Source organism: Camelus dromedarius, chromosome 15 (genome assembly GCF_036321535.1).
Source record: "Camelus dromedarius isolate mCamDro1 chromosome 15, mCamDro1.pat, whole genome shotgun sequence".
Taxonomy (NCBI): domain Eukaryota; kingdom Metazoa; phylum Chordata; class Mammalia; order Artiodactyla; family Camelidae; genus Camelus; species Camelus dromedarius.
The window spans coordinates 58,208,798-58,234,188 of NC_087450.1; the positions used below are offsets into that span (position 1 = coordinate 58,208,798).

Consider the following 25,391-nt stretch of genomic DNA (forward strand, 5'->3'; position numbering starts at 1 on the left):
AGTGTGTGTGGGTGTGACCTGGGAGGAGGGGACCGAGTGCTCTCAGGAGACTGGGCAGGACCTCGGAGGGGACTTTGTGGTAAAATTGAATGGCTTTTAGGCAGTCAGTCTTGCTTATTTGGTTTTCTAGGCTAATTATAAAATTCACGGATATTACAGAATTGCAAGTTTTGATTTTGAAACAGGTGCTGGATGGGTAGGAAAGGTCCCCAGGCGGCTTGACTTGCCCGAGTCAGACCCTTTTGCTCTCACAGAAACATGGTTTCATTCCTGCACAGTCAGGGAAGAGGCTTTAAAGGGCTCTAGAGGCTTCTCCGGGCTGTCCGCTCGGCTCTTCCCATCCACTGTGTGTGTATCAGGGCAGCTCCTCCTGGAATCGCTCCATCTTTAACAAGTTGGTGTTCTTGTTTTGTCTTTGGGTCATTCTAAATTCACTTATAAACACAGACTGATTGTGGAGTATCGGTGACAGCTACCCGCTTTCCTAGGTACCCATTACACTGTGTCAAAGATGGGTCCCCTGGCTGTTTGGTTTTAATGGAGCCCTTTGCATGTTAATTATTCGTATAAAGCCCCGTTCCTTCTAAGTAAATGCACTGCCGTTAGGGGTTACGCTGTCCGTCTTCTGTTCACAGGGCAAGTGTGAGAAGCGAGTGCAGGACGTCATCGAGCGGTTTTGGGAGTTCATTGACAAGCTGAGCATCAATACTTTTGGTAGGTGGCTCCCCCACGTGGTTTGTTGCTTAGAACTGAGCTGATTCCTAGAAAAGTGTAGTTTCAGACTGATACGCTCTGATCCTGCAATAGAAGGTGGAAATAGTCACCACTTTTGTTTTGAAACTACTTTGTTGGCCAAATAAAACGGACTCATGGGTCTGCCCCTGGATAGTGTGGATGCACAAGTGTTCAGACAAGGGAAGTCAGAATATTGGCTTCTTTACTAAAAACAAACGAACATGTAACAGCATAAGCCTGGTTCATTCCTATAGATTGTAAATCTGAAACCTACTTGGTGTAAGAATCATTTATTTAAAAGTGAGCCTCAGATTTTGCTGAAGCGAGGATGCACTGTGTCCTCTGGAGTTCATAATTTATAGTTTAGTCACAAAAATAATAATACCCAGATAGCAACAGCATTGCCTCCGTAAGCATCGTTCCTCATAGTGGCTTCCTCTTGGGTGAGTCCACGGATGCCGTCCCTCCAGGGACCGCAGAGGCCCTCTGTCACGTGGCCTGTTCTCGGCAAGCGCGTTGGGGCCGTTGCGGGGGGCGCGCAGTGTGGGCAGGGGGTCGGGGCTGGTGCAGGCGCCGTGGGCTCGCCTCTTGGGCCGGAGTCAGTGCTAGGTCCCAGCCGACGGTCTGAGGCATTTGACACATGGTAATATTCTAAGAGCATTTAATTTTCAATTTCTAAAGTTCTTGGTTAAGACGTTGACTGTCTGGAATTGTCCGCAGGGAAGTTTTTAGCAGACAACATCGTAGGCTCCGTCCTGGTTTTCTCCTTGATATTTTGGATCCCTTTCAGCATTCTTGTCCACTGTGTGGTAAGTCCCTGTTTTTTAAGTAGTAAAACGTATTAGAATTTTGAACAACTCCAACCATATAACCTTTGAAAAGATAAAATTTGCTCTTAGAAAAATCTGACCTCCTATATCCAGTGTTATCCCTGGAAAAACACATTTTGTGAAAGGGGTAACTAGTAGTCTTTTTGAATAGTTACATTTTGTGTGTGTGTTTTGTTCTCATGTATAATTTCTGGGGAATTTGATATTCTAAGCGCACGAGGCTGCTTACCTAGACTTGGGCAGGGCCTCTGACGAGTGAAGCTTCTAAACGAGCATTTTCAGGCTGACTCTGTTGTAAAGAGCGAACGCCAGACAGCACATGGAGAGTATTCAAATCCTCCCAAACGGTCATCGTGAGCAGTCTTTTTTATTGTTTAAAATGAGTAACCGCTAACACAATGAATTGGGCTTTATCTGCGAGACTGCAGATTTTCTTACAAATCCGTTCACCTTTCCCCTGTGAGAGACTGAGGACTTGTCTCCTGCGTGGAGACGAGGAAGTCAGACCCAGGCGTCCAGCCCTGGGCTGCCGCTCCCCGCGGTGCCCTCCCGCGGGCACTTGGGCGACTCTGGCACCGCTTCACGGCCGCTGCTGCCCTCCCTGGGCGCTGCTGTCTCACTACCCGGCTCCTCGTCAGGGCGGTGGGCCTGATGTGTACGGGGCGGGGGGGCATCTCTGCTAAAGCAGAGCTGTGTTAAAAGGGACACGGGTGACCTTCGACAGACAGGTGACAGTGCCATCCATCATGGTTCCTTTTACTTGAGAGTCAAACCTACTTTGTTTACAGTGAAAGTTACGACTGTGGACCGTGAGGCCTGACCCTTGAGTCCTGAGCAGAGCTGCCAACAGCAGGGGGGCAGTGGCTTGTTTCTACAGGGGACGGTTGGGGCAGCCATACTGGAAGCCAGGCCTGCATTCTCGGCCTCGGCCTCGCCCAGGGTCATCTGTTACTTGTCAGCCACAGGCAGGGACCACATGTTCAGCTTTCTGCAGCAGTGTGATGTCAGGACTTGAAGCCCAGTTCCTCTAAGAGTCTGGAACACAGAAGCTCTGGGACACAGCTGAGAAGGGTATTAGGGCTGTGGGGCGCTGGGGCAGTGTGAGGCCTGGGCCAGGTGAGGCCGCAGGCCCAGCGCCTCAGCCTCCCCAGAGCTGCCCTCGTGGTCAGCGCGCCTCTGAGCACTGCACATGCGGGGAGGTGCCCTGTTCCTGCCCGCGGTGTGGGGGTTCCTCTCAGAAACCTTGCCTGTTTCCTTGCTTGATGCCAAAAACATATTTCCTTCAAGTGCGAAGGAAACACTCTGGCAGAACTCTTAAAGCTTGCGTAAGAGATTCATTCTCCTCTGCTGGGCCTGCTACCACCTGCTACAACTCAAGTTAGTTCTTAATACTCGGAGAAGCTTCTCAGGAAGGAGCCTTCGCTGCTCACAGGGAATGGCCTTTCTGAAACCTCGCTGTTCTTTTCTTTCCAGGATAAGAAGCTGGACAAGCAGTATGAGTCTCTGTCTCTGTTCCACCCCAGTGTGAGTATCCGACACGAAAGAAACCATCGTTTTCAGTTGCGTTTTGAGACCTGCTAAGCCAGCGCCTTCACTGGCCGCCCCGGCGAGAGCTGTCGGCCTTTCTGGCTGCCCCTTCTTTGGCTGGTGGGATGTCATGTTGTAGCAGGAAGGATCTAGGTTGGATGTTAAGGTAAATTCTGTGACAGTGACAGTGAACTTGGATGAGACAGCAGAGGAGCGCCGCCCGCCCTTGCTACAACCCTGAGTGACTGGCTGTTCAGCACTTGGTGGGAGATCTAGTCTCTCGGGATCTTGACAGGGTTGTTTCTTATGAGTCTCTTTTGGGTCTTCAAATGGCGAGTCGTCCAGATGTTTGGAAGCTGTCTGAGTTGCTTCTGAGGTTGGGGCGTCTCACCTCATGCTCTCCATGTCACGGGGATCAGGGCGCCCATGGCGTGTGGCTGTCTGGTGGGGAAGGTTGGAGTGGGGGACCTGGGATTCATCGTCGGCTCCCTGTTTTTCCAGAACGTCGAGATGCTCAGCAGCATGGATTCAGCCTCAGTTCGCATCATCAAGCCCTTCCCTGCGCCCCAGACCCCAGGCCGCCTGCAGCCCCTGCAGCCCCTGCAGGCCGCCCCCGCCCCGCCCTCCGGGCCTGCGGGGCCCGTGGCTCTGAAAGCGGACCACCAGCGGATGGACACCATCCAGGAGGACCCCAGCACGGACTCGCATGTGGACGAAGACGGCCTCGAGAAGGACCCCTTCCCAAGTAGCAGCACCGCCGCCAAGTCGTTTGAGGACCTCACGGACCACCCGGTCACCAGAAGTGAGAAGGCCTCGTCTTTCAAGCTGCAGCGGCAGAGCCGCGTGGACAGCAAGGAGACCGAGTGCTAAGTCAGGGCTGCGTGCGTGCTCTGAGGGAGCGTGCGGAGTGTCCCTATAGATTTGACCTCAAATCACTGCATATATTTTGTGAAGATTTGGGAGAAAGAAGGAAGTGACTTCTCAGCAGATGCCGGTCATGTGTTTGGACTTCCTCTGCATACGTAATACTTGTGTGGTTAGGCCCTTTTCCTTTTGAAGAGGTAAGGTGAATCTAGCTTATTGTGAGGCTTTCAGGTTTTAGTTTTTTTTGGTCGTTAAAATATCCTTCAACCTGTGGTGCAAAAGCAGAAACTACAGCTGGATTAGGTTATGAATATTTACGTTTTTGTAAATTAACCTTTTCTATTGAGAACAGCACTGACTAGGGAGATGACCCATTGTTTCATACACTGTACTCAGCTGGTGGCCTTAACGAGGCAGTTAGCAGTTTCTCGTGAGGATGACTGGAACACAGAATAGACTTATCTTTTTGCCTTCAAGCAAAGACAAAGGGTTATAAAACCAAGTCACACCTTCTCCAAAATGTGGGTTCTGCTGCTGAGTATGACCCAGGATTTTTAGCAGATGGGAGAATTAACACATCTAAATTTAGGAATATGTTGGGTTAATGTTTCTTTGTAATTCTAAATTTTTACAGTTTCTAATTTTTAGAATTAAAGCAATCTAGCTTACAGTGAGGGTTACAAATTGCAGCCAGATGAATTCACAGAATCCTGCCCATTGTCTAGGGTCCTCATTAGCTGGGCGGCTCTTCTGTGTTCTGTAAGTATCTTCATGTATGTGATACTGCTCTTAAACTCACCATTCAGAAAACCTAAGCTACTTCAGAGTAAGAGTATGGTCACCTCTTCTCAAACACTAGTGGCCAAGAGGGCACGTGAGACAGTTCTCGCCAAAAGAACAGGGTGTGGTGTGCCGGCCTGGGGTTTCATCCCCACACAGCTGATTCCTAAAACACATTGGTATTGACCCGAATTACTTCTTGCTTTAGTGCTTCAGGATGGTCTGCATTTACTGTGTGAAGGACGAAAACCATCAGATTGAATTCTGATTTCCTTTTAAAAGCTTTTTTCCCCTGCTAAGAGTACTGAAATGTGCTCACCAGCCAACACATCTTAACTGAGATAACTCGTAAGCTTCGAGGGCAATCAACCAAACCTGTGATAAATCGTATCTTTTTTCTAAGGACCGTTTGTTACGCAGATACCTGTTACACTAATACTTGAACTTGTATCTCGTGGTATTTGCTGTCTTTTAACTCGTCAAAATATTCTTACATTTTAGTTACCCTTTTGGAATCTGATAGGTGAGTGGGGTGTGTGGGTGTATGTGTGAGTGAAATGGTTCCCAGATGGATGTAAGAAAACCATTTTTTATAAAATTGTGACTTTTTAAGAAAACAAAACTGTCTACCTTTTTTCCATTTATAGACTTAACAAGCTGCTCAGGGTATATTGTGTTGCTGGGGCACTGGTAACACCTGCATCGATCAATAAATATTATCAAAACACAGCGCACCTAGGTACAGAGCCTTCCTGAAACTTCTAATGCTTTTATTAATCTTGGTGGCAGATGTTAGTGGTTTGTGTTCCAGGGTCATGAGCAAAGGTTTAAACATGAGAAAAAAATACTTTGACCGCTTCTCTTGGGACCTCTGTGCGCTGGCGACGTCCTGTTCTGCAGGTTAACAGCCGGGCTTGGTTTCCGGGGACTAATGGTCTCCGTCCCCCAGAAGGCTTAGTTCCGGTTTGGCTTCTGCCACGTCTCGCCAGTAAGGGAGCAGCAGAGGCAGGGAAGAGACTCTCTTCTCTATCAGTGGCCAAAGATGGGTGAACAAAAACTCATTTCCTTTTGGTGATAAATGTAGTCCATCTGACAGATAGGAAGAAAAGTCCTGTAAGGGAAGAAAACTCAGTCAAGGTGTGCACGGGGCTCCCAGCTGTGGCCGCAGCCGGCAGGTCACCAGCCCCAGGCCAGCAGTCTCCTGGGGCTGCGCTACCTGGGTAAACGTTCACACACCCTTTGTGGAGGCTTCGTAAAACCTCACACCATTAATAAGTACCTGAGCGGAAATGTCCTTCCAGGTCATCGGAAGGAGAGGCTTACCAAGTGAATACGGTACATTAATCAACATAAAAAAATTGTCCAAAGAGCTCAGGGCCCAGTGTGTCAGACTGTTTTTGACTCTTAGTCTAGGTATTAAGTTAGCAGGCACGTTATCAGGTGCAGAGATTTTGTACCATCCAGCCAAGAGTCCAGTCCCTCCCATGCCCTGAGGCCAGGAGCACCTGCCGTTAGAGCCCTGCCTCCTTTGGGGAAGAACCTTTTCTGTCCACTAGCGCGCGCCCATCCCTGTTGGAACCTGGGCGCCAGCTAGCTCATGACTACAGACCAGTCTTCTCTCGGGCCTTAGTTTTCTCATCTCTGCTGTTTTAGATCAGATGATCATTAAGGGAGACCTTCCCAGTTCTAGACCCTTGATATGTTAAGGCTAAAACGACTTTCTGAGAGTCACTAGCCCAGTTCTCTGCAATTTCCTTTCCTCAACAGCATAACTTTTCTAAACCATACTTAAATTCACTGCTTTGCCTGTTAACAAATTTTAACTTTCCTTTGGCTCCATAATATGAAACTTAGCCTAGATGTTCTTAAATATGAACCATTTCTTGCTTATTTATTTCACAACATGCCAGTTCCTGTTATGGGGCCCCTAGAATATGATGCCAACCGCTGAGTGCGGGTGAGGAGCCAGGCCAAGCAAGGTGCCAGGTCTGCAGGCCGTCCTGGAGCCTCTCCAGTTCCTCCCCTCCATCCACTCCATCCCAACTTTTCTGTTCTATTTGGTGAAAGGAGCAACTATCTCATCTACTCAGAGCGTTCCAGGCAGACAGCACACAGCTGGGCCACTTCTGTGGGCTCCTACTCACCCCGACAGGACCGAGCCAGCCACTGTACCTGACCGTCCTTCTGCATCAGGGTCCACAGGTCAAGTGCATCAATCCCACAGTCTTGGGCTACTTGTAAACAGGCCCTGGCATATTCACCAACAACCACGTTCAGGCGATTTAATTTGCAACCTATTGAGAGGAGAGAGAATGCAGGTGAAAACTGATAAACCCAAGTACTGGGCTTTGTGCGAGTTCAACTACCTGGAGGGTTTCTCAGTTTGAGGAATCAGGCGTGTGCTTACGGACCAAAGCGGGCCAACCTCGGGGCTGGGGACCCAAGGACGGGCCTCACAGGGCACCAGTGTGCTGCTCTACCAACCAGCACAGATCCGGGGGCCATGGGACGAGGGAAACACGGAGGGCATTTAGAGGACACCAAATGGACGCAGAGACAGGAAGCACGGGGGGAGCTGATGTGCTCGGCGAGAATGCAGGCCAGAGGCGAACAGAGTTGGGCTGGTGGCTGTGAGGGGTTCTCTGGAGAGGGATGCTGGGCCGAGACCCCTGAATTTTTATATGTAATGAGGAGCCACCGCCACAGAGTGGAAAATTCACTTGTAGACTTTGAACCAGGGAAGGGTTGAGCCCGAAGGGACCACAGAGGTCACTCAGGCCAGCCTGGGGGTCATCAACCCTTTTCTGCATAGGGCTGGACAAGACACTTCAGGCTTTGCAGGTAACTAGTCAATCTGCTGTCAAGGCTCAAAAGTGGCCACAGACCACATGCCTGGCTGTCGTCCAATAAAACTATTTGCTGTAGCCAGTGGGGCACAGTTTACCCACCTCCAGTGCAGTGCAGGGTTCTCAACCTTAGGTACAGCAGGGTGACCTGGGGGACGCACAGGGATCCGCCCTGGGGCTCTGCTTCAGCAGGTCTGGGAAGAATCCAAGAATCTGCATTTCTACCAAGGCCCCAGGTGATGCTACCTGCTAACCGTGGACCCCAGGAGAACATATGTGCTCTGATGGCTTGTAAACCCGGCTGAAACTAGAGTAAAAAACGTCTCTCACCAGGACTCATCACACACACATCTACATGAGTGACAGTCTCCCAAGACATGTCCACTGCATGCTAGATACGGATTTTTCTAGTCTATTACAGTTCATTTAAAAAATGTTACATAACTCACTTGGCTTCATGCTCCACAAGTGGGCTGTGACCTGCCACGTGAGAAGTGCTGAGTTCTGGCCGGCACACCTCTGCTCGTCCAGGCTTCACATGAATGTCCCTGCGATGACACTACCTCACCAGCGACCCCTGATGCAGGGAGGAACCCTCTTGTGACCTAAAGTCACCTCAGATGACGCCCTTGGGGAGGGGTCCTCTATCTGCCCTCTGGAGCTAACAGCAGGGCATTTCGTCCTCTTTCTGTGCCAGCATCCTTCAAACATCTGCTGACAGCTGGCCCTGCTCCCTCACTAGCCCAATAAGCTGGGTTCTAGTCACTTCTGCATCCTGAGCACCCGGCCAGGTCCTGGTGAAGCACGTACAGGTGCAAAGATGAACAGCTTGTGGGGATAAAACTGACGCCGACGGTAGCGAGGCAGAAGCCTGGCGCGGGTGAGCCTAGGCGCTGCCTCCAGTCGCTCAACCACAGAGACATGGTGGCAGCCTCGCACTGGGGCGCCTCTGGGCCAGGGACCTACAGAGGAGCCTTTGCTCTGGGGTGAGAGGCCCCACTGTGGAGGGAGGATCACAGGTGAGGCAAGGCAGTGGAGAAAGGGCCACAACCAGATGGAATGAGCAAAGTGACCAGCGGCGGGCACCTCCCACTGCTGGGAAGTCAGGCAGATGCCCTGGTGCGGACGTCCGTGTACAGGTGCACGCACCCCGAGCCTCAGCACCGGGCGGGCTGCAGTTCATTGGGCTGCTCGGCCTGATTCTCAGTGGCTTCGTGTGCACCTTGGAGTCAGGCAAATACAAAGCAGCCGATCCCAGGCCAGGGGGCCGACTCATCCCACGCAAGAATCCCCTTTCTTTGTCAAAAGTTCTCGGGTGGGACATGAGGGGAACGCTCCTCTACCTGTGTTAACTGAAAGCTGACAAATGTGGATTCACCCACCCTTGAGAACTGGAGGTGCACAGGCTGGAGGCCAGTGTCCAGGGGCCCACCCCAGGGGCCCACGTCCGGGAGCCCCGCTCACCTTGCTGGAGGCACTCCTGTTCCCACGCGGCCTCGCAGAGCGGGGACGGCGTGATGAGGACGAGCCTGCTCTCGGGCACGTCCACGGACTTCAGGTACTGCACCATGCTCTTCAAGTTCGCAACGTACTCCTCCAGGGGGACGTGCTGCTTGGGGTTCTCGTCTGTTTGGGAGGAATGTGGATGCTTCAGCCCAAGGGCAGGATTGTTATGTGGATGACAGGGAGATAAATGCACACGCAGGTGTGCAGAACTCATGATGGGGCCGGGGCTGTACAGCACCAAGGACAGAAGAGTTCAAGTACATGGTGCTTCATAAAACGGGATTCAGAGGCCCTGGCTCGGGGCCTTGCAAGCGCTCTCTTCTTTCTCCTCTAGTGGTCCTATGGTTGTTAATCGACCAGCCTGCACTTGTAAGGAAAGAGCCTGAGCTGCACAGTGAGATGGCCCAGCTACCACCGGCCTGGCTTTGTCACCGACCAGCCTCGTGCCCCTGGACAAATGACCAACCTTTCTGATCAACCTTTTCCTTGCTGGTGAATTGAGGACGATGACAGGGTCCACCTTGGAGGGTTGCTGTGAGTTATACCAGCAAAGTGTGCGAGGCACTTAGAGCATCGGGCCCGCCACAGGGGACGCTCTCAACACGTAAACTAGGCAGCAGCTCTTCAGCTGCAAAGGATTATTTCTAGACGGGCTCGCACTCAAGGATTCTAAGGCTGACTGCAGGCCATTTGCAAACTACACATCAGTATAATTTAGGAAAGGAATAAACGCCCTCGTGATCCTACCATCCAGAAAAAACCTACTTCTTTCCAGTCTTTTCCATGTAAATATGAACAAATAAAAAAAAAGGGGGGGTCACACTGAAGATAAACGGCCATATTGTGCTGCTTTCCACATAACATTACAAGCATTTCTTTGTCCGCAAACAGTCCTCAGAAACGTGGTGTTTGGTGCAGGGCAAGCACCACCAGTGCATTTCCCTGCTGTGCAGCATTCTGGTCTTTTGCTACTAGAAATAATAGCTCATAGAAACCTTTGCACAGGCACCTGGTGCACTGCTGAGTGTCTCCTTAGGTGGAAGTCTCTTGATACATGTGGTCAAACAGCTTTCCAGAAGGATTACAAGTCTCCCCACCAGTAATGTAAGGGGGCCTGCTCCACACTTGTCAGCTGTTAAGTATTATTGCTTAAAACTACTGATTTGAGAATCAAAAAGCCCAAATTCCTTGTTTTAATTTTCATTTTGTGGATGATGGAAGTTTTTACACATTTTCAAACATATATTGGTTATTAAATTTCTGTTGTGAATGATCTGTTCCTGCATTTGCCTGTTTTTTTATTGGGATATTTTTCTTACTGATTTCTACATTAAAAAATAAGCTATTTTATTTCATAAATCTGTTTTTTCCTTTGCAACTTCCTCCATTTTTTTTTGTACTTAGAAAGTGTTTCTCCTTGTCCTAAATTTGATAAAATTTACCTTTTAAAAAACTTCTAATTTTTGCAGTTTTCTTAGTTTTTTTGGTGTAAGATGTTAGGTGAAGATCTGACTTCTCCAAATACCTTACAGACTCAACCAACACCAGTGATGTATCATCTCTCACAGGCGGCGAGAGCTCCCTGCGTCACAGTTGGCAGCTGTCCCTTCCTCTCCAGCCTCACCCGAGAGGCCCCATGTGTGCCTGCGCTGCGGAGATGGGGGGGGGGGCGGGAGAAACCTCTGGAAGCTGACTGCTCTCCTCCCTCATGCCGAGCAGAGGGCTCTCCTTCCACGACTAGGAAAGGAAGAGAGGCCTGTGCTCGGCCAGCCTGGCCTCCAGCCTCGGCAGCAGTTCTTCCCGAAAACACCTGTTTCCCGTTGCCCAGGAGTCAAGCCTGCGCCGGGTCACGGTGCTGCTGCCCAGAGCTACTCTTTTTCCATTAGTGTGAGTCACACTGTAAGTTGTACATTTAAGCCCTCTGCTACCAACTACATCAACTAAAGAGAAAGAAACATTAGAAATTTAGCTTGGCGCTAATGGATTCTAAAACACATTAAAGTGTTTCAAATTTCAGGTCTATCAACAACCCAGGCAGGTAGAACATAAGCTGGGAATAAAATTCCCTGACATTAAAGCCAGAAGAAATACATGTAAGTAAACTAGGGAACTCATTATAAACTTGGCAAAACTTTACCTACTGGGAGATAAGTAAACAGTTGGAAAAAGCATATAAATTTAAGTTTGCTGTAACATAAAAAAATTTAAAATGAACTAAGAAAACAAAAATGCCTTTACCTTTTAGTGCACTGTCATTGGCACCAAAGAAGATTGTAACTGCTACTGGGGTGTCCAAACTGGTCCCTTTCCTGATTAGTCTTGGGAGGATAATTTTGGCCCATCTGGTGTTATAACCTGAAAATCCACGATTCAGAACATCGCACTTTCTGAAATGAAAAAATTTTAAAGCTGAATTGTGGGCAAAGAACTGTTCTTGTCCCCCATAGCCCACGCGCAGTGTGTGCCCCGGGCTCTGACAGGGCACGGATGCTGCCCAGGCTCCGTTCTGATGAGACTGGAGCAGTAACACAGTTGAAGCACGTCAGTCTTCCTTCCTTGTTCCAGGATATAGGTGAATCCACCCCATTCCTAGATGAGAGAGGTCATAAATAAAGATGAACAAAGAGGCTAGGACTGCATCTGCAGACTGCTGAGCTCAAGCACTTCATTTCATGCAGCGGGTCCTGCAGATGGAGTTCACAGCAGACAGGTATTAGTCTGAGCCAAGCATCTTAGGAAGTCACTTGGCTGGAACTCTAATGGGGTAAGTGTATACAATATTTCTGAGACTTTTTTATAGACTATTTTTAAGAGGAGTTTTAGGTTTACAGCAAAGTTGAGCGGAAGGTACAGATTTCCCACATACTCCCTGTCCGCAACCCCCTACTAACCACCCTGCCCACCAGTGGGTATATCTGTTACAGGTGATAAACTCCATTAACACATCATTATCATTATCATTATCACCCAGTGGTTTTGATCCAGTAGTTTTAGAAATATACGTTAATTTTGTTTTAGTTTAAGCCAGTTAACAGGCATTTTATTCCTTCTTAAAAAGGTATGATTCACAGTACTATATGGTAAACCGAAAAAACAAAGATGGAAAGTGAGCTGGTTGCCTGGGTTAGTATCCCAGCTCCAACATTCAGCAGCTGTGACCTTGTGTATTTTGTAGACGTTTCAAGTTGCCCATTAAAAAATTTTTTTCCGGGGTAGGGGGTGAGAATAGCTCAGTGGTAGAGCGCATGCTTAGCATGCACGAGGTTCCGGGTTCAATCCCCAGCACCTCCATTAAAAAAAAATAATGAATCTCAGAGTTCAATTTATGGTTAACAAATTGATGTGGTTTACTTTGGTGTATGGTTCAAATTCCTACATGTAAACAACTAAGCAGAGAGGCCAGGCCACCAATGAGTAACTGCAGGCCTGAGGCCAAGCACCGGATGCCGGAGGGCAGCGGCAGGAGGCTGTTTTGACGCCACTCGGAAAGTTCTCAGCATCTTCGGAACAAAACAAATTCAGCCACACGTTTCTAAGTGTGATTCTTGTGTTTTTAATGTGTAATGATTACAAAAAGCTGACTGGCCATTTTAAAGACGCCACTTACAATACTTCACAGTGGAAGACTCTAGAATTTTGACAAGTCTGCCGTACATCCACCCAGTGGCTAAGTGACTGCAGCACTTACTTAAAAAACAAGAGGCAGAACAGCCCCCTCGCTGAGGCCCCGGTGTGGCCGGGACAGGGCAACGTGACAGGGCAGCACCTACAGTTAGAGCAGCACTGCCTGGATCCCCCCGCCTAGACTGGCAGGGAGGCCTTGGCCATTTACTCAGTTTCTCTGAGCCTCAGTCTCCCCAGCGGTAAGAGGTGAACGCTAATACCTAACCTGCTCGGTTATGTGAAGATGAAAAGTCGTGTGGTGGTCAGGCACATACAATGAGCTCGATAACGGCAGCCATCACAGTTTTGTTTTGTTTTTTAAATATCATTATTATAAGGCCCTGAACCAGGAAAAAGCTGCTAGTGAGGCCCAGGGTTGGAACTGTTATAGTTTCCTTCTGAAAGGGGAAGAGTATCTGAATTTCTCTGGATTGAATAACACATAATCAATTAACCCAAGTTACTCAAAAGGCTAAAGAAACTGGAAAATTAAGAAAGGACTTTACATGAATTCTTGGCTAACAACAGGTATTTAAGTTCAGATGAAGATGGGAAAAGGATAGAAATTAAAAGATTCCTTCCTTAACATCCAGGCTCAGTAAAATTGCCCTCCAGAAAAAATGTAAATTAGGTTTTTATAAATGACAGTGGGCAAGGGCATATCTTTAAAAGCAAACAGCAGAAGCTCTTAAAAACTGAAAAAAGGTGAGTTTATTCTAACTCCTTCGAACCAAGTATTTTTAGTTAAAAAAATATTTGGATAAGGCTAAAAAAACCCGATGAAAGTATCAATAAACTTTAAAAGCATTTAAGTGGATTTCAGAATGGTTAAAATGCTTTTATAATGAGTATACAAACATCTTATTTAAAATAGCTAAAACTTAAAGTTGTCACTCTGGGACAGAATTACATATTTTAAATTTATGACTATCCACGTAGGCAGTGCAGAAGGGCTGTTACAGTAAGGTGGCTCCATAACTTTCAAACTCGGAAATCAGGTTAAATTAAAACACTGAATCAAATCAGTTCTGGGCTGTGCACGTGGCTGAAGCAGACATTCAGGGCCTCAGCCCGCAAAAAACTCACCTCAAGTATTAACATGGCTAAAGACTGACTGTGTCCATCAAAGGGGCAGTTGTTTGGTGTGGGACAGAAGGGAGCGTCAGTGCTGGCACCAAAATAGGAGGGCAGTGAAGCGGATGGTGCCTCTGATGCCAAGACCTCTACACACAACCCTGTGCTCCCCATGCAGCCTAACTTCCCACGTGGGTCTGTCTGTTGGAAGAAGGTGGGCTCAGCGGGCCCACGTGAGTCATCCGCTCTGCCTGGGTTCAAGCCTGTGGCACTTTTGGTTCCTAATAGGGGTGAGGTGAGTGTGCCCAGGTACGGGAGGTGTTCTTTGCGGGTGGAGCCCAGGCGGGGAGAATTCACCTGGGGGAGGCCTCCTGGTGGGTCAGCCAGCAGCCACTTGGTCTCGTGCATCACTCTGTCACAAGATGCTTTTAAACAGTGACAGAAATAAAGCATACCAGACCATACACTGTCTATAACTTCATCTTTTCTTATAATTACTCTCAATTCTGAAAAATAACTAGTTTCTAATTAAATGGCCTTCTAGCAATCACACCTGTACCTGACAAAACTTTAGTACTGGAATTATTAACTATTTATGTATTGGTGAAACATTTGAAATGCCTGGAGTTTTTCAGGCCACTTGAGTAATTATTTAGCTTTTCAGTATTTTCTATTTGATCAGAAAAGGTTAATGGACTAATGAAGGTTACTGAATCACTAACAACAAAAGCTAGTTAGTATTTGCTGAGCACTTCGTACGTGCCAGGCACCTGACTAGTCAGCACACATTAGCTTATTCACCTCCAATCACCAGAGCAGGGGCCCTTGTCATCCCCAGATGCAAAGGAGTGTGGGCTCTGGGGCCAGGCCACCTGACACTTGCGAGTTGTGTGACCTTGTTTTTTTTTTTGTGGGGGGAGGTGATTAGGTCTATTATTTATTTTTAGAGGAGGCACTGGGGATTGAACCCAGGACCTCATGCACGCTAAGCATGTGCTTTACCACTTGAGCTATACCTTCCCTGCCCTGTGTGACCTTGTTATTTACCTCTCTCCACCTTATTTTCCTCAGCTATAAAATGGATAGGAGAATGATAAAACACTATATTACAGGGTAGTTGTTAAATGAGATAAACACAAAATATGTTAAATAGGCTCTGGCACCTGGTAAGTATTCAATGAAAGTTAGCTATTATAATCCCCCCATTTTACAGAAGAGAAAACTGAGGGATGAAATGATACTTCCATGTTTTAGATCAAGTCAACTTAAATAAAGCATTTAGGAACAGAAAAAGCTGGAAGGTCATTTTTTTTCATCTCTAGCTTAGGGGATAAAAATGAAGGAGAAAGTGAAGACATTTTAAAACACATTTCACATTTAGAAATAACAAAATGTATTTTCTTGGCATGTTAATTATACTGAAGAAAATTATCGCTACTACCTTATTATTTCTTCCAAAGGACGAAGACAAAACTCCTCCTGATCAATTTACTGACACCCCAAACACAAATACTTGTGTCTACTGTTTTTAATATGGAAAAGATTTCTAAATCTTTATTTTTTAAGCTCTTGAACTTAAATTAATTTTGGCAAATGAAATATCAGTATCATCACTATTTCTGATATATTTTATAAAGAAAATTTTTTGAGAAAAAAAAATCTCTATCCAAAAATGAATCCAACTTTGGCTTTAGAATATATTTTGTTCTTTCAATTGAACTCCTACTAATTATTGAAATCATGTGTATCATAACTGAAAAAGAATGCACCTTGTTTAGCTAGTGAATAGCCATTATTTTTTGGATCCAAGCCCCTTATTAGGGCTTAGTTTCATGCAGTGGCAAAGTTTTAACTGAACCTGAGAGCATGCCTTCTCTTCCCCAATCCCATATACACCCTAACTGGGAAAGGCCGGCAAGGATGAACAAGGGAGGAACTTACTGTTTGAAACTGTATCATTCACTCTCTCTTCTCCATCGATAAACACTCAAGTATCAGTATAGAAACTATCCTCACCTGACCAGCTTGTCAGCCAGTGATGCTCCCCATCCACCCTGCTGGAAAGAAAACTGAAGAAAGAAAAGCCCATTACTACGTAGTAGTGTAATTAGGACATTTTGGTCAGCAAACTCTCCCCTCGTTTTCTCTTTGCACTCCCTGACTTCTTGGCATCCCCACTTGTTCTGCTCCAAGCTCACTCTAGGGATTACTACAGCTACCCCTCAGCAGCACTGTGGACGTAAAGGGGTTTTCTTCCCTGTCAACTGGATTTGAGTCAGTCATCTGCATCTTATTGAGACCTATATTACAGTCACTGTTACCTAAAAAAGCTACTTAAACCTAGGTACAGGAGACAATCACCTGTACGCTCAGTTAGGAAATGAAATCCATACTGTACTGCCTTTTCATAGTTGAAAAAATTAATACGTAATTAATTTTACAGAACTCAGGGTGAACTTTTTTTCAGATGCATTCCCATGAATTTGGAAAGTCCTTACTGCCCTGCATACCTAAAAATAATGTTACCACTTACTGGCATATACACAGAAAACTGGTTTAGGAAGTCATGTCTGGATGTAAGAAAAATAAAAAAACAAAACAAAAAACACCATGGGAGGGTAATTTAAAACTGAACTCCCTTTCTGAAGTAAGAACATCTATTTTTCTTTAATATGAGTTGAAATAATCTTGGGTGAAAAGATAATTTTCCACTTTATATTCTTGGAGGCATTTTAAGATCAACCTGTTCCACCAGAGGGAAGCACAGAGGTGAACTGTTTCCAAATGTTTTCTGCCTGGAAAGGGAGGTACTAAACTGCAGGAAGGGACTGAGTCGCCACCGTGGTCTGTGCATGTGACCCTCTCGGGAAGCTCGGCGTGGGATACGAAGCACTGCTCGTGCTGTAAGTGACTAAAGCATGTTTGGGGGAAGGACAACTGCCACTGACCAGAAGACATTAAGATGAAAACAACGCGCCTCAGCTTGTACCAGCTCTTCCTAAAATCTCTATGAAAAACGACACAGAAAGGAAAGAGCAGCCAACTCAGGCCTTGTCACTCCCAGGGCTGACCTGGATTCGTCACGTAACCTCCCCGCACTTCATGTGTAAGACAGTACTCCCTAATTCCAAATGAAACATGTGTCCCAGTACTGCGAGGCGGCGCGCCCTCCTCAGGACGTCCCTATCCCTGAAGCTACCAACAACGAGAGATGAACCACTGCCAGGAAGGGGGGCCGAGGGCGGCCGGGACGCGACGCCCATGTGAGGTCGCTGCAGGCCTCCGGCGCGCTCAGCCTTGAGCAGCATCGGCTGGGGGAAGCGGGGCGCGGGGAAGAGGCCCCGACAACCTCGTGACAGTCAGGGGAGAGGCGGCCCGGAGCGGAGAGGCGCCGGCAGTCACTGGAGCCAGGCCCGTGGCTTTCCGTTGGGGCCCCAGGCCTAGAGGGCGCGGCGAAGACGCCCAAGAGACCCGGCCACACTGGGGCCGAGCCGGGGTCCGCGGTACCTGGGTGATGGAGTCTCCGAAGAGCAACACCCGAGGCCAGAGCAGCGAGCTCCCGCAAGACACCGCCTCACACAGCGCCATTGTACCGGCGGCCGAGAGGCGGGGCCAGGCCGGATATCCTGGAGGGGGCGAGCGGCCGGGAGGCGGGGCTCCCCGGGGCAGGAGAGACGGGAGGCGCCTGCGCAGTCCAACACCTTCGTGTATGTCTTCGCCCGGTGACCATTCTTCCTGTTTCCCCTCGGGAGCTCCATGATCAAGGGTCCTTAGGCGACCAACTGGTCATTTTTAAGACATGCGATAGCTGTTACTTCTTGTAAAGCTCATTTTTGTCCGTTTACAAAAGCTCGGCCTCCGACATTCATTCACTTTTTGTTGGTTCTCTTATCTGAGTCTTCAGGTGCTGGGTGTGCGTGGCGACCCTGCCCTCGGGTTGCTCACCGACCCGTCGGAGACGCGGGCGAGCCGGCACCTACCCGCCGTCTGGCCAGTGTCGTCCGTCAGTTCCCCCGGTGGAAACCAACCCCGAAAGCAGAGCGACCTGGCGCCGCCATCAGATCCAACAACATCCACCGCTCGAAGATGTTTAAGCAAATGGCAATAGTGTAAATAACGAACGGTAGGAAGTACTTCCAAGGGATTCATTCATCACAAAACCAACCCTTGTTAAACATAATTATTCAACCATTTAGCCAACATTTTGACCTCACTTAAAGAAAGCTTATGACATTTACTAAAGACAGTGATAGGGCAGGCTGACTAATCAGGGAGGGCGTCTACATGGGGTTTTGTAGTAGGGGAGAATCAGGCTGAACTCTGAAAACAAGAAAGAATAGTGGGGGTTTATAGCCAAGGAGTAGGGTGAGGAGTCAGTCAGGTGAATGTAAAGCTGCCAAGAGGTAGGATAAATCTTTGCTAAACTGACCTAACAGGATTCTTGCTGAAGGCAGGCCAGGGTGATACCAGGGTGATCAGATCAAGAGTGTGGGAAAAAGAGTCAGAAGGATATCTTGAAACTACTAAGCTTAAGGTGAAAACCAGAGCAAGGGGAGCAGTGCGTATTAGAAAAGCTGACATGCCTTTTTGTGGCTTGGATGTGCAGTGTTGGCGGGAGAATGGCCGGAGCTGGAGAGGCAGATGGGGTGATGCAGAGCGTGACCCCGTCTTGAAGCTGGGAGGTCCCTGGCTTCAACTAGAATAACCTGGGGGCTTTAAGAATGTGCTGATAAAGGACCATCGCTTCATTTTTAATGCTCCCCAGGTGATTCCGATTTGCAGCCAAGGTTGAGAACCATTGTTAGGCCAAGTTAAGGTGTTTGGACTTCATCCTAATTACAGTGAAGAAGCCTTAAAGGATTTCCAGCAGGGGAGGCTTGAAGGCAGATGTTATTTTAGGAATTAACTATAGGGAGAAAGGAGGCTGTGGCAGGAGGAACCAGAGGGGAAGAGATGACTTGGACTCAGAGCCATGTAGAGATAAGACAGCAGCAGATTCAAGAGCAATTTAGAATCCTTAAGTCAGTTACCTCAGGGAGAGGGACTAAGAGGAAGGACTTCCCTTTTGCTGTATATAACCTGCACTGTAAAGATATTACAAGTGTGTATTTTTTGTAACTTAATGTTTTAAAATTTCTCATAACAAAGTCTTATATGACACATAAAAGGTGAACCTCAGACCTGTGGTTTGGGCCAAAGACAAAGTAGGGTACCTTATAGAAATAAATGTATTTAGTTTCAAGTAGAAACTCAGATTCAGGCACTGAAGTTTGTCACAAAAGCACAGGGAACGACTAATAGTGTCGGTGGACATTAGTGACTGTGGACGACTGATGGCTTTAGCCTGACCATGCTTGTAACAAGTCTTCAGCTGGGCCATGAAGGCAGGGGGTGGGGGGAGTGGGGAGCTGGCTTCTGTGCGAGCTCGTCCCTGTTTCTGCTGCCAAGGGAGCAATCAGACCCTTTCTTGAAGTAGCGGCCAAAGGAGCCGTGGGGCAGTCGACCCCTCCCTCAGCACACAGCACTCAAGTGTGCAGTTACTTGCAAGTCTGAATTACTTGTACTTGAGGAAACTGAACTAATGATTAACTTACACATAAAACAATTCAATAACTAACACCTGAATACTCCTGAACTTGAGTCATAAAAATTATATTTTGAATATCTCTGAATTGAATATAGATTATTATGCAAAGAAATGTTCTTGAATCTCAAAAGGCCTAATTTCACAAAGATGAATTACGGAATTTGGTAAGAAATTGGGAGGGAGGAACTAGAAAAGGGGCTTAAAATTTTAAATGCTAATTTCTATTATTAATGCAAATTCAGAATATGGATATGAAAATTCAAACCATCATGCACTTCCTTTCCTTAAAAAGGACAATCAGACATTCTGATTCAGCTGCTAGGAGCAGATCTTAACTGCATACTTGCCTAGAAGCAGAGTCAGTAACGGGCAGTTTATTCAGCAGTTCTAGAATAAGTGGACAAATTACTTGATAATTCAAGGTGCTGGAATAAAGGCCATTTGCTGTCAAAAGTAAATCGGCTACACGAGAGAAATTAATGTATTTCATTTTAAGTAACAGAAGCAGTCAAGCATTACAAAGCAGTTCTCTCCATCTACAGAGACACGAGGTTATCAGTGAACTGGCGTCAAGGCCTCATACAGTCTCTGCGCAGCCAGCTCCACCATTTCTCGCAGGGACTCGTCGTCTTCACTTCCTTCTTCACACTCGACAGTCTGAAAGTGAGAGCACAGACATGCCTTTCACCTCAAGTGTCTACAACTTTATGTGGGAGAAAAACGGATGCCCTTTAAGAACACTCGTTTCCTGTAGGGGTCGGGGGTCGCCGCACTGCACGCCTGTGGGCTCGCACCTGGATGCGGAAATGCCCGACCGCACGATGACTGGGCCTAGCTAGACATCACCTTCGGGGGAGAAAAAGAATAAAGGGAAAGTCGAGTGAACTATGTTTACCTCAAAGCCCATGTTATGATCCAGTAAATGACATTCCAAGGAACGTAGTCTGTGTAACACAAATTACTCAGCAAGCGACGGATGTGGTCATCTAGTCAACATTTAGTATTAAATCTGATTTGGACTCACTGATAATCTTCCAGTTACTTCTTAACTACAAAACACTATGCTATTTAAACATTTTTTTAGTCACACCATAAATATTCCTCATATAAAAATTTAGGAAGGAAAAGAAAAACACCCTTAAATTCTATGACCTAGTGATAACTACTATTAACACTTCAGTGCATAACCTTCAGACTTTTGTTTACACATATCTATTTTCTTTAAAACAAAAATGGGATAAATTATCATATTTGCTTTCTTGTAAACCTCCCCCCCCTTAATAATGTAGGTGGACAAGTTTGCACACGACTAAATCTACACCATCGTTCTTCGTGGCTGCATACACAGTGTTCCGAGTGTAAGGGTGCACCATACACATAATTCACTTACTGTTTTTATTTATTATCTCCTACTCTTGGATATTTAGGTCTCTTGCCATTTTGTTTGTTATAATCAACGCTAAAATAGACATCTTTGTATATATATATCTTTACTCACTTGCCTAATTGATTTTCTTTGGTGAAATCCAGTAAGTGGAATTGTGGATAAAGCCTTACTTTTTTAAGGCTTTTGATGCAGATCACCAAACTGCCCTGCAGAAAGAATGCACCACCTAATTTACAACCTCCTCCCTGCCCCAAATAGCACTTGAGAACGACTTTCTTTCACCATCACTGGGTCATATCACTCTTTAATCTGTGCCAATATAAGCAAATAGTGATATTTCATACTTTAAATTTGTATTTCCTTTAATTATTAGAGGATCTGCTCTGAACATTTGTTCCATATGTCTACTGGCTATATTTCTTCTCTAGTGAATTACTTGTGTAAGTTCTTAGCTTATTTTTCTATTGAGGTAAAATCTAATGTTTTCTCAAAACATCTATATAGTCAAAGGATATACAAAGGAAATACCAAACATGTTACCAGTTTAGGAGAGCTGTTCTAATCTTCAAAACGGTCCCACAAGGAAGACATACTTATTCATTTATGCTTGTGAAACAGTTATGAACGATCTTCGGGGTGTGTGGTGGGAACAGGCCCCCAACTCTTGGATCCTATTGTTTGGAAAAGCTACTTGGATCTTGCTGGTGCGAACAGAGAAGTAGCTTCTCTGAAAAATCTGGAATCAACTGGATGCCAAACTAGAGAAGAGCTGAGGTGGATTAAGGCGTATTATGAAAATGGAAACAAGGGCGTAATGAACACATGGGAAGTGTGCACTACGCAGCAACACGGAACAGTGCTTATGACGAATGAGAAATAAAACGTAAGGATGTAAAACCTCACATATGATAACATAAACGCAGTCTATTAAAAATGTAGGAAAAAACTGTAAGGAAATACCAAAATGCAAAAATAAACTGCAAAATAAGATTACTTCTACTTTCACTTTATTTCCCAAATGTCTTGAAATGTAGGAATGAACAGCTACTTACCCGAGTCTCCAAGTTTATATTAGCAGTTTTTCCATCCACTGTGACACTAAGAATAGAACCATCTTTTACACTAACACAGTCTTCTCCAAATATGTCCCTTAAGATAAACAAAGATGCAATATTAGTGGAAAATGCTTTACAAATATGTAAAGTACAATTTTATATATTTGGGGAAAAAATAATATTGAAGATAGGCCCTAGTTTGAAGCAGAATACTTATATCTACTCCTGAGGTGTGCTTCTTAATTGCTTTCACATATTTTATGAGGCAGGTGAGATACACAGCTACCATTGGTTAAGAATGCACTGTTCAGCAGGCACTGTGCTAGGCACTTTATATACATTATCTTAACCTATAATTTTGGTAAGGAGCCCCTTTTACACAGGAGGAAAAGAAGACACAGGAAAGTGATCTGCTGAAAGCCCCATGGCTAGTGAGCACGAGACTGGTCTTCAAGTGCAGGCACCTCCGTCCAGCACCACCCGCGCCCCCTGGGAAAGCCTCGCTACTCTAGGGCCACACAGGACCTTCTGTTCCTGTAAAGCCTCTGAAACCAGAGCCGCCCAACAGCAGAACTGTTCTCGATACGCCCCCTGGGCAGGCACAGGAGAGCAGACACCTGTCTTCTACAAAAGGGCTTCTTACTCTGAGGTCCCAAGAAGGGCTTCAGGGAAGGGGCATCTGGAGTCCAGAAAACTGGAATTCACATATAAGAAGAAGTGAGTATGTGTAGTAATTCTTAAAGGCATAGTAACCCTAGGGTAATACTCTAGTGCTTTTCTGATCCTGCCACACCAGCCACAGAAAAGCATCTTGAGGCTCTATATTAAGCAAAACGCACTTCGCAGGGAAGTGGCCAACCAAGCAGGTCACATGTACTCAGAGTGAGCTGCACTGTTTAGCTGGAAGGAAGCGGTTCAAACTGCTTTACTGACAGAAACACGGGCCCCTAGACAAACTAAGTGACCTGCTAAGTGACCTTGTCTGAGCCTGACGAGCAGGCAGCGATGGCACCAGAATCAAACCCTCCCCACCATATGCTTCACCACTTTGGTGAGCAGTAACGTGCACATCACTTACTGGAGCATGATCTCCAACCTCTTGCTATAAACGTGCATTTCTAATTTTTTAGAAACCTTCTGTACTGCACCTGGAAAAAAAAAGCCACAGAGGGATCAATTTCCAAATTCCAGTTTAGAATAATTTCCAAATCAATAATCAGAACATAGTTGCTGAGAAACCAAAGTGGTTAACTATGGAATCCTTCAAGTGACAAATGTATACAGAGGGTCTACCCGCTGAGACAAACTGATATTTCATCACTTTATTTTATGTTCTTGTTCAAGAACCACAAGTGACATCATGTAAAATTTTATTTCTGGGGAGGGTATACAGCTCAGTGGTAGAGTGTATGCTTAGCATGCAGGAGGTCATGGGTTCAATACCCCAGTACCTCCATTTAAGAAATAAATTAATAAACCTAACCACCCCCAAAAAAAACTCCTGCTAGAAAATGGAGTTTAAAAAATTATTTATTCCAATGTTTCTCCAACTTTCTACATTTATGAGCAGAAGTGAGTGAAATTATAACTCCAGGTGGTCTAGGAGCACATCCACGCTCAGCGATCTCTGAAGTTTTTGTTTTATGTGAAACGGTAAGTAAATTTAGCATTCTGCTACATATAATATACTTACAGCTGTTTTAGTAAAATTAATATTTAAAATCACTCGCCAGTTAGATTACTTAGCTTTTCCCCCAAAACAAAGTAACCTGGAAGTAACAGTAAACAAAGTAATCTGGTTCGGGAAGATGAGCCACACTTGATCTCTGGAATCCCACCACTTTCTGCTACCTCCACAGGCACTTCCGCCCTGGCCCGAGCTTCTATCCCCCACCTTCCTGATCACTAAACTCCGACTGGAACCTCGGCCTTCATACTTGCCCTCCTAACGGTCTTCTTTCAACAAGCACCAGGGTAATCCTTAAAAACCCTACAGTGTAACCCATTTCACTCACACTCCACGTCCAAAGCCCTTAAAATGGCCCACAAGGCCCTACACGTCTGCACCCACTCCAAACCCGATCTAGCTGCCCAGCACTCACTGTGGCATCAGCTCCTCCAGGGCAACCATCTGTGTGCCTTGTTCACAGATGTGCCCTAAGCACTTGCAATAACACCCACCACACACCAGGTGCTCAATAAATATCTCTCGAATGACTGTTAGGTGAAAATAAGGAAGCACCTCATTACCCAGAAGAACGTAAAATCCCACTCCTGATTCACCACCAAGTGGGGGAGAACTAGGGAACATAAGGCAGCCGGTTAGTTTAACGCAATTAACTCATGGAAAAAACCTGTTCTAACTTGTCAGCAACGAACCTCCGCAGAAATGCCCAGAGGCTAACCTAGTGAGGAAATGTTTTTATTATTATTATTATTAGTTTGAGATGGATCACTAATGATAGGATGATCATTTTTAATTCTACTACTATAAATCAGACTAAAGGTATATTTTCACTTTGGACCAGAGCACTAAGAGAAATACACAAGATAAAGTCAAACCAGTCTATGACAGCTCATGTGTTCCCTCCTGTACCACAAAGACATCAAATATTTGGTGATTATCTGTTTTTTGTTTTTCAGCTCCATCATTAGGTGGAGCCTTCATCAGAGCAGCAGACGACATCTTGACGACACATTCGACAGTCAGTCTCATGCTAACGGGCTCTGGGACCCCTCCTCCACCCCACAGCATGGAAGGGGCTTAGGGGAGCTCATACACCCAACGTCCCTGAAGCCCACAAAACATCCTGATTGGCCTGGAAAAATACCATTTTTGCATAGAAATTTCATTTTTCAGGGAAGTATACAAATACCTGACTTCATTTTACAAAAGAGCTATTAGAATTTAATGAACAAAAAGCAACCTTGGAGGCTAAAACACAATTCAACTCAGGAGTGTCTGATTTCAAGGGAACAGGCACACACTAAGGAAGTGAAGGCAGCCGCGCTCACGGAAAGCTGTGCCAGCCCACATACTCCGGCCTTAAACTTCCCCTCCTGTTCTCTGCACTTAACCCTTGTCCCCCTCACTTCACTGCTCCTAACTTTTGTACCACTAATTAGTTATGACCTTTGTAAAAGGTCCTCCTTCCCACACCCCCCCCACTCTATACCTTGTCCTTTATATTCTACCATCGAAGAGAAGAAAAAGGTAAAATAGAGAAAGCTGAGAACTGCCTTTAAAACTGTTCTGTCATGAGTATCTTTGTTCCCTGGGGCAAAGACTGATACTGAACATCGTATGAAAATCCAAGGTGTGCTGTTCTTCTGCGGCTTGTGTGAAGGTGCGGCTCCATCTCCTAGGTTACAGGCACACGGGGGATCCATTACCCACGGGTTAATTCAACTAAAATAAATGATCAAATAGTGTCCAAAGCATAATTTCTACCATGATTATTACTCACATTCAAACACTGACCAGTAACTTAGATGAATAATTTAGATTTGTCTAGGCGTTTAATAGTTTCATCTTAT

General features: G+C 46.2%; 3 protein-coding genes across 13 annotated transcripts in view; 1 reads left to right on the forward strand and 2 right to left on the reverse strand.

Moving 5' to 3' along the window:
• The window catches only part of ADAM17 (ADAM metallopeptidase domain 17), a 43,768-nt gene extending 38,410 nt beyond the window's left edge, over positions 1 to 5,358 (forward strand). For all 6 annotated transcript variants that reach the window (XM_010982687.3, XM_031466534.2, XM_064494739.1 and 3 more), the window contains 4 exons: positions 636 to 714; positions 1,456 to 1,544; positions 3,039 to 3,089; positions 3,594 to 5,358. In XM_010982687.3, coding sequence (XP_010980989.2) covers positions 636 to 714; positions 1,456 to 1,544; positions 3,039 to 3,089; positions 3,594 to 3,962 — 588 coding nt within the window. In that variant the 3' untranslated portion in view covers positions 3,963 to 5,358. The remainder of the gene's footprint in view (positions 1 to 635; positions 715 to 1,455; positions 1,545 to 3,038; positions 3,090 to 3,593) is intronic.
• Positions 5,359 to 5,489: 131 nt separating this feature from the next.
• IAH1 (isoamyl acetate hydrolyzing esterase 1 (putative)) lies at positions 5,490 to 17,456 on the reverse strand. 3 transcript variants are annotated; one of them, XM_031466541.2, is made up of 6 exons: positions 17,333 to 17,456; positions 15,842 to 15,894; positions 11,327 to 11,475; positions 9,047 to 9,208; positions 6,909 to 7,030; positions 5,490 to 5,847 (listed from the first exon to the last, which is right to left on the reverse strand). In XM_031466541.2, the coding sequence occupies exons 1-6, from the start codon at positions 17,411 to 17,413 to the stop codon at positions 5,665 to 5,667; spliced, it is 750 nt and encodes a 249-aa protein (XP_031322401.1). In that variant the 5' UTR covers positions 17,414 to 17,456; the 3' UTR covers positions 5,490 to 5,664. The 3 variants fall into 3 exon arrangements, with proteins under 3 accessions (XP_031322401.1, XP_031322403.1, XP_031322404.1); XM_031466543.2 differs by having other exon boundaries at positions 6,881 to 7,030; XM_031466544.2 differs by lacking the exon at positions 17,333 to 17,456 and having other exon boundaries at positions 15,767 to 15,894.
• A 2,414-nt stretch (positions 17,457 to 19,870) lies between these two features.
• CPSF3 (cleavage and polyadenylation specific factor 3) overlaps positions 19,871 to 25,391 on the reverse strand; it is a 31,920-nt gene continuing 26,399 nt past the window's right edge. For all 4 annotated transcript variants that reach the window (XM_010982678.3, XM_010982680.3, XM_031466538.2 and 1 more), the window contains exons 16-18: positions 22,933 to 23,002; positions 21,852 to 21,948; positions 19,871 to 20,069 (exon numbers count right to left, since the gene is read on the reverse strand). In XM_010982678.3, coding sequence (XP_010980980.1) covers positions 19,968 to 20,069; positions 21,852 to 21,948; positions 22,933 to 23,002 — 269 coding nt within the window. In that variant the 3' untranslated portion in view covers positions 19,871 to 19,967. The remainder of the gene's footprint in view (positions 20,070 to 21,851; positions 21,949 to 22,932; positions 23,003 to 25,391) is intronic.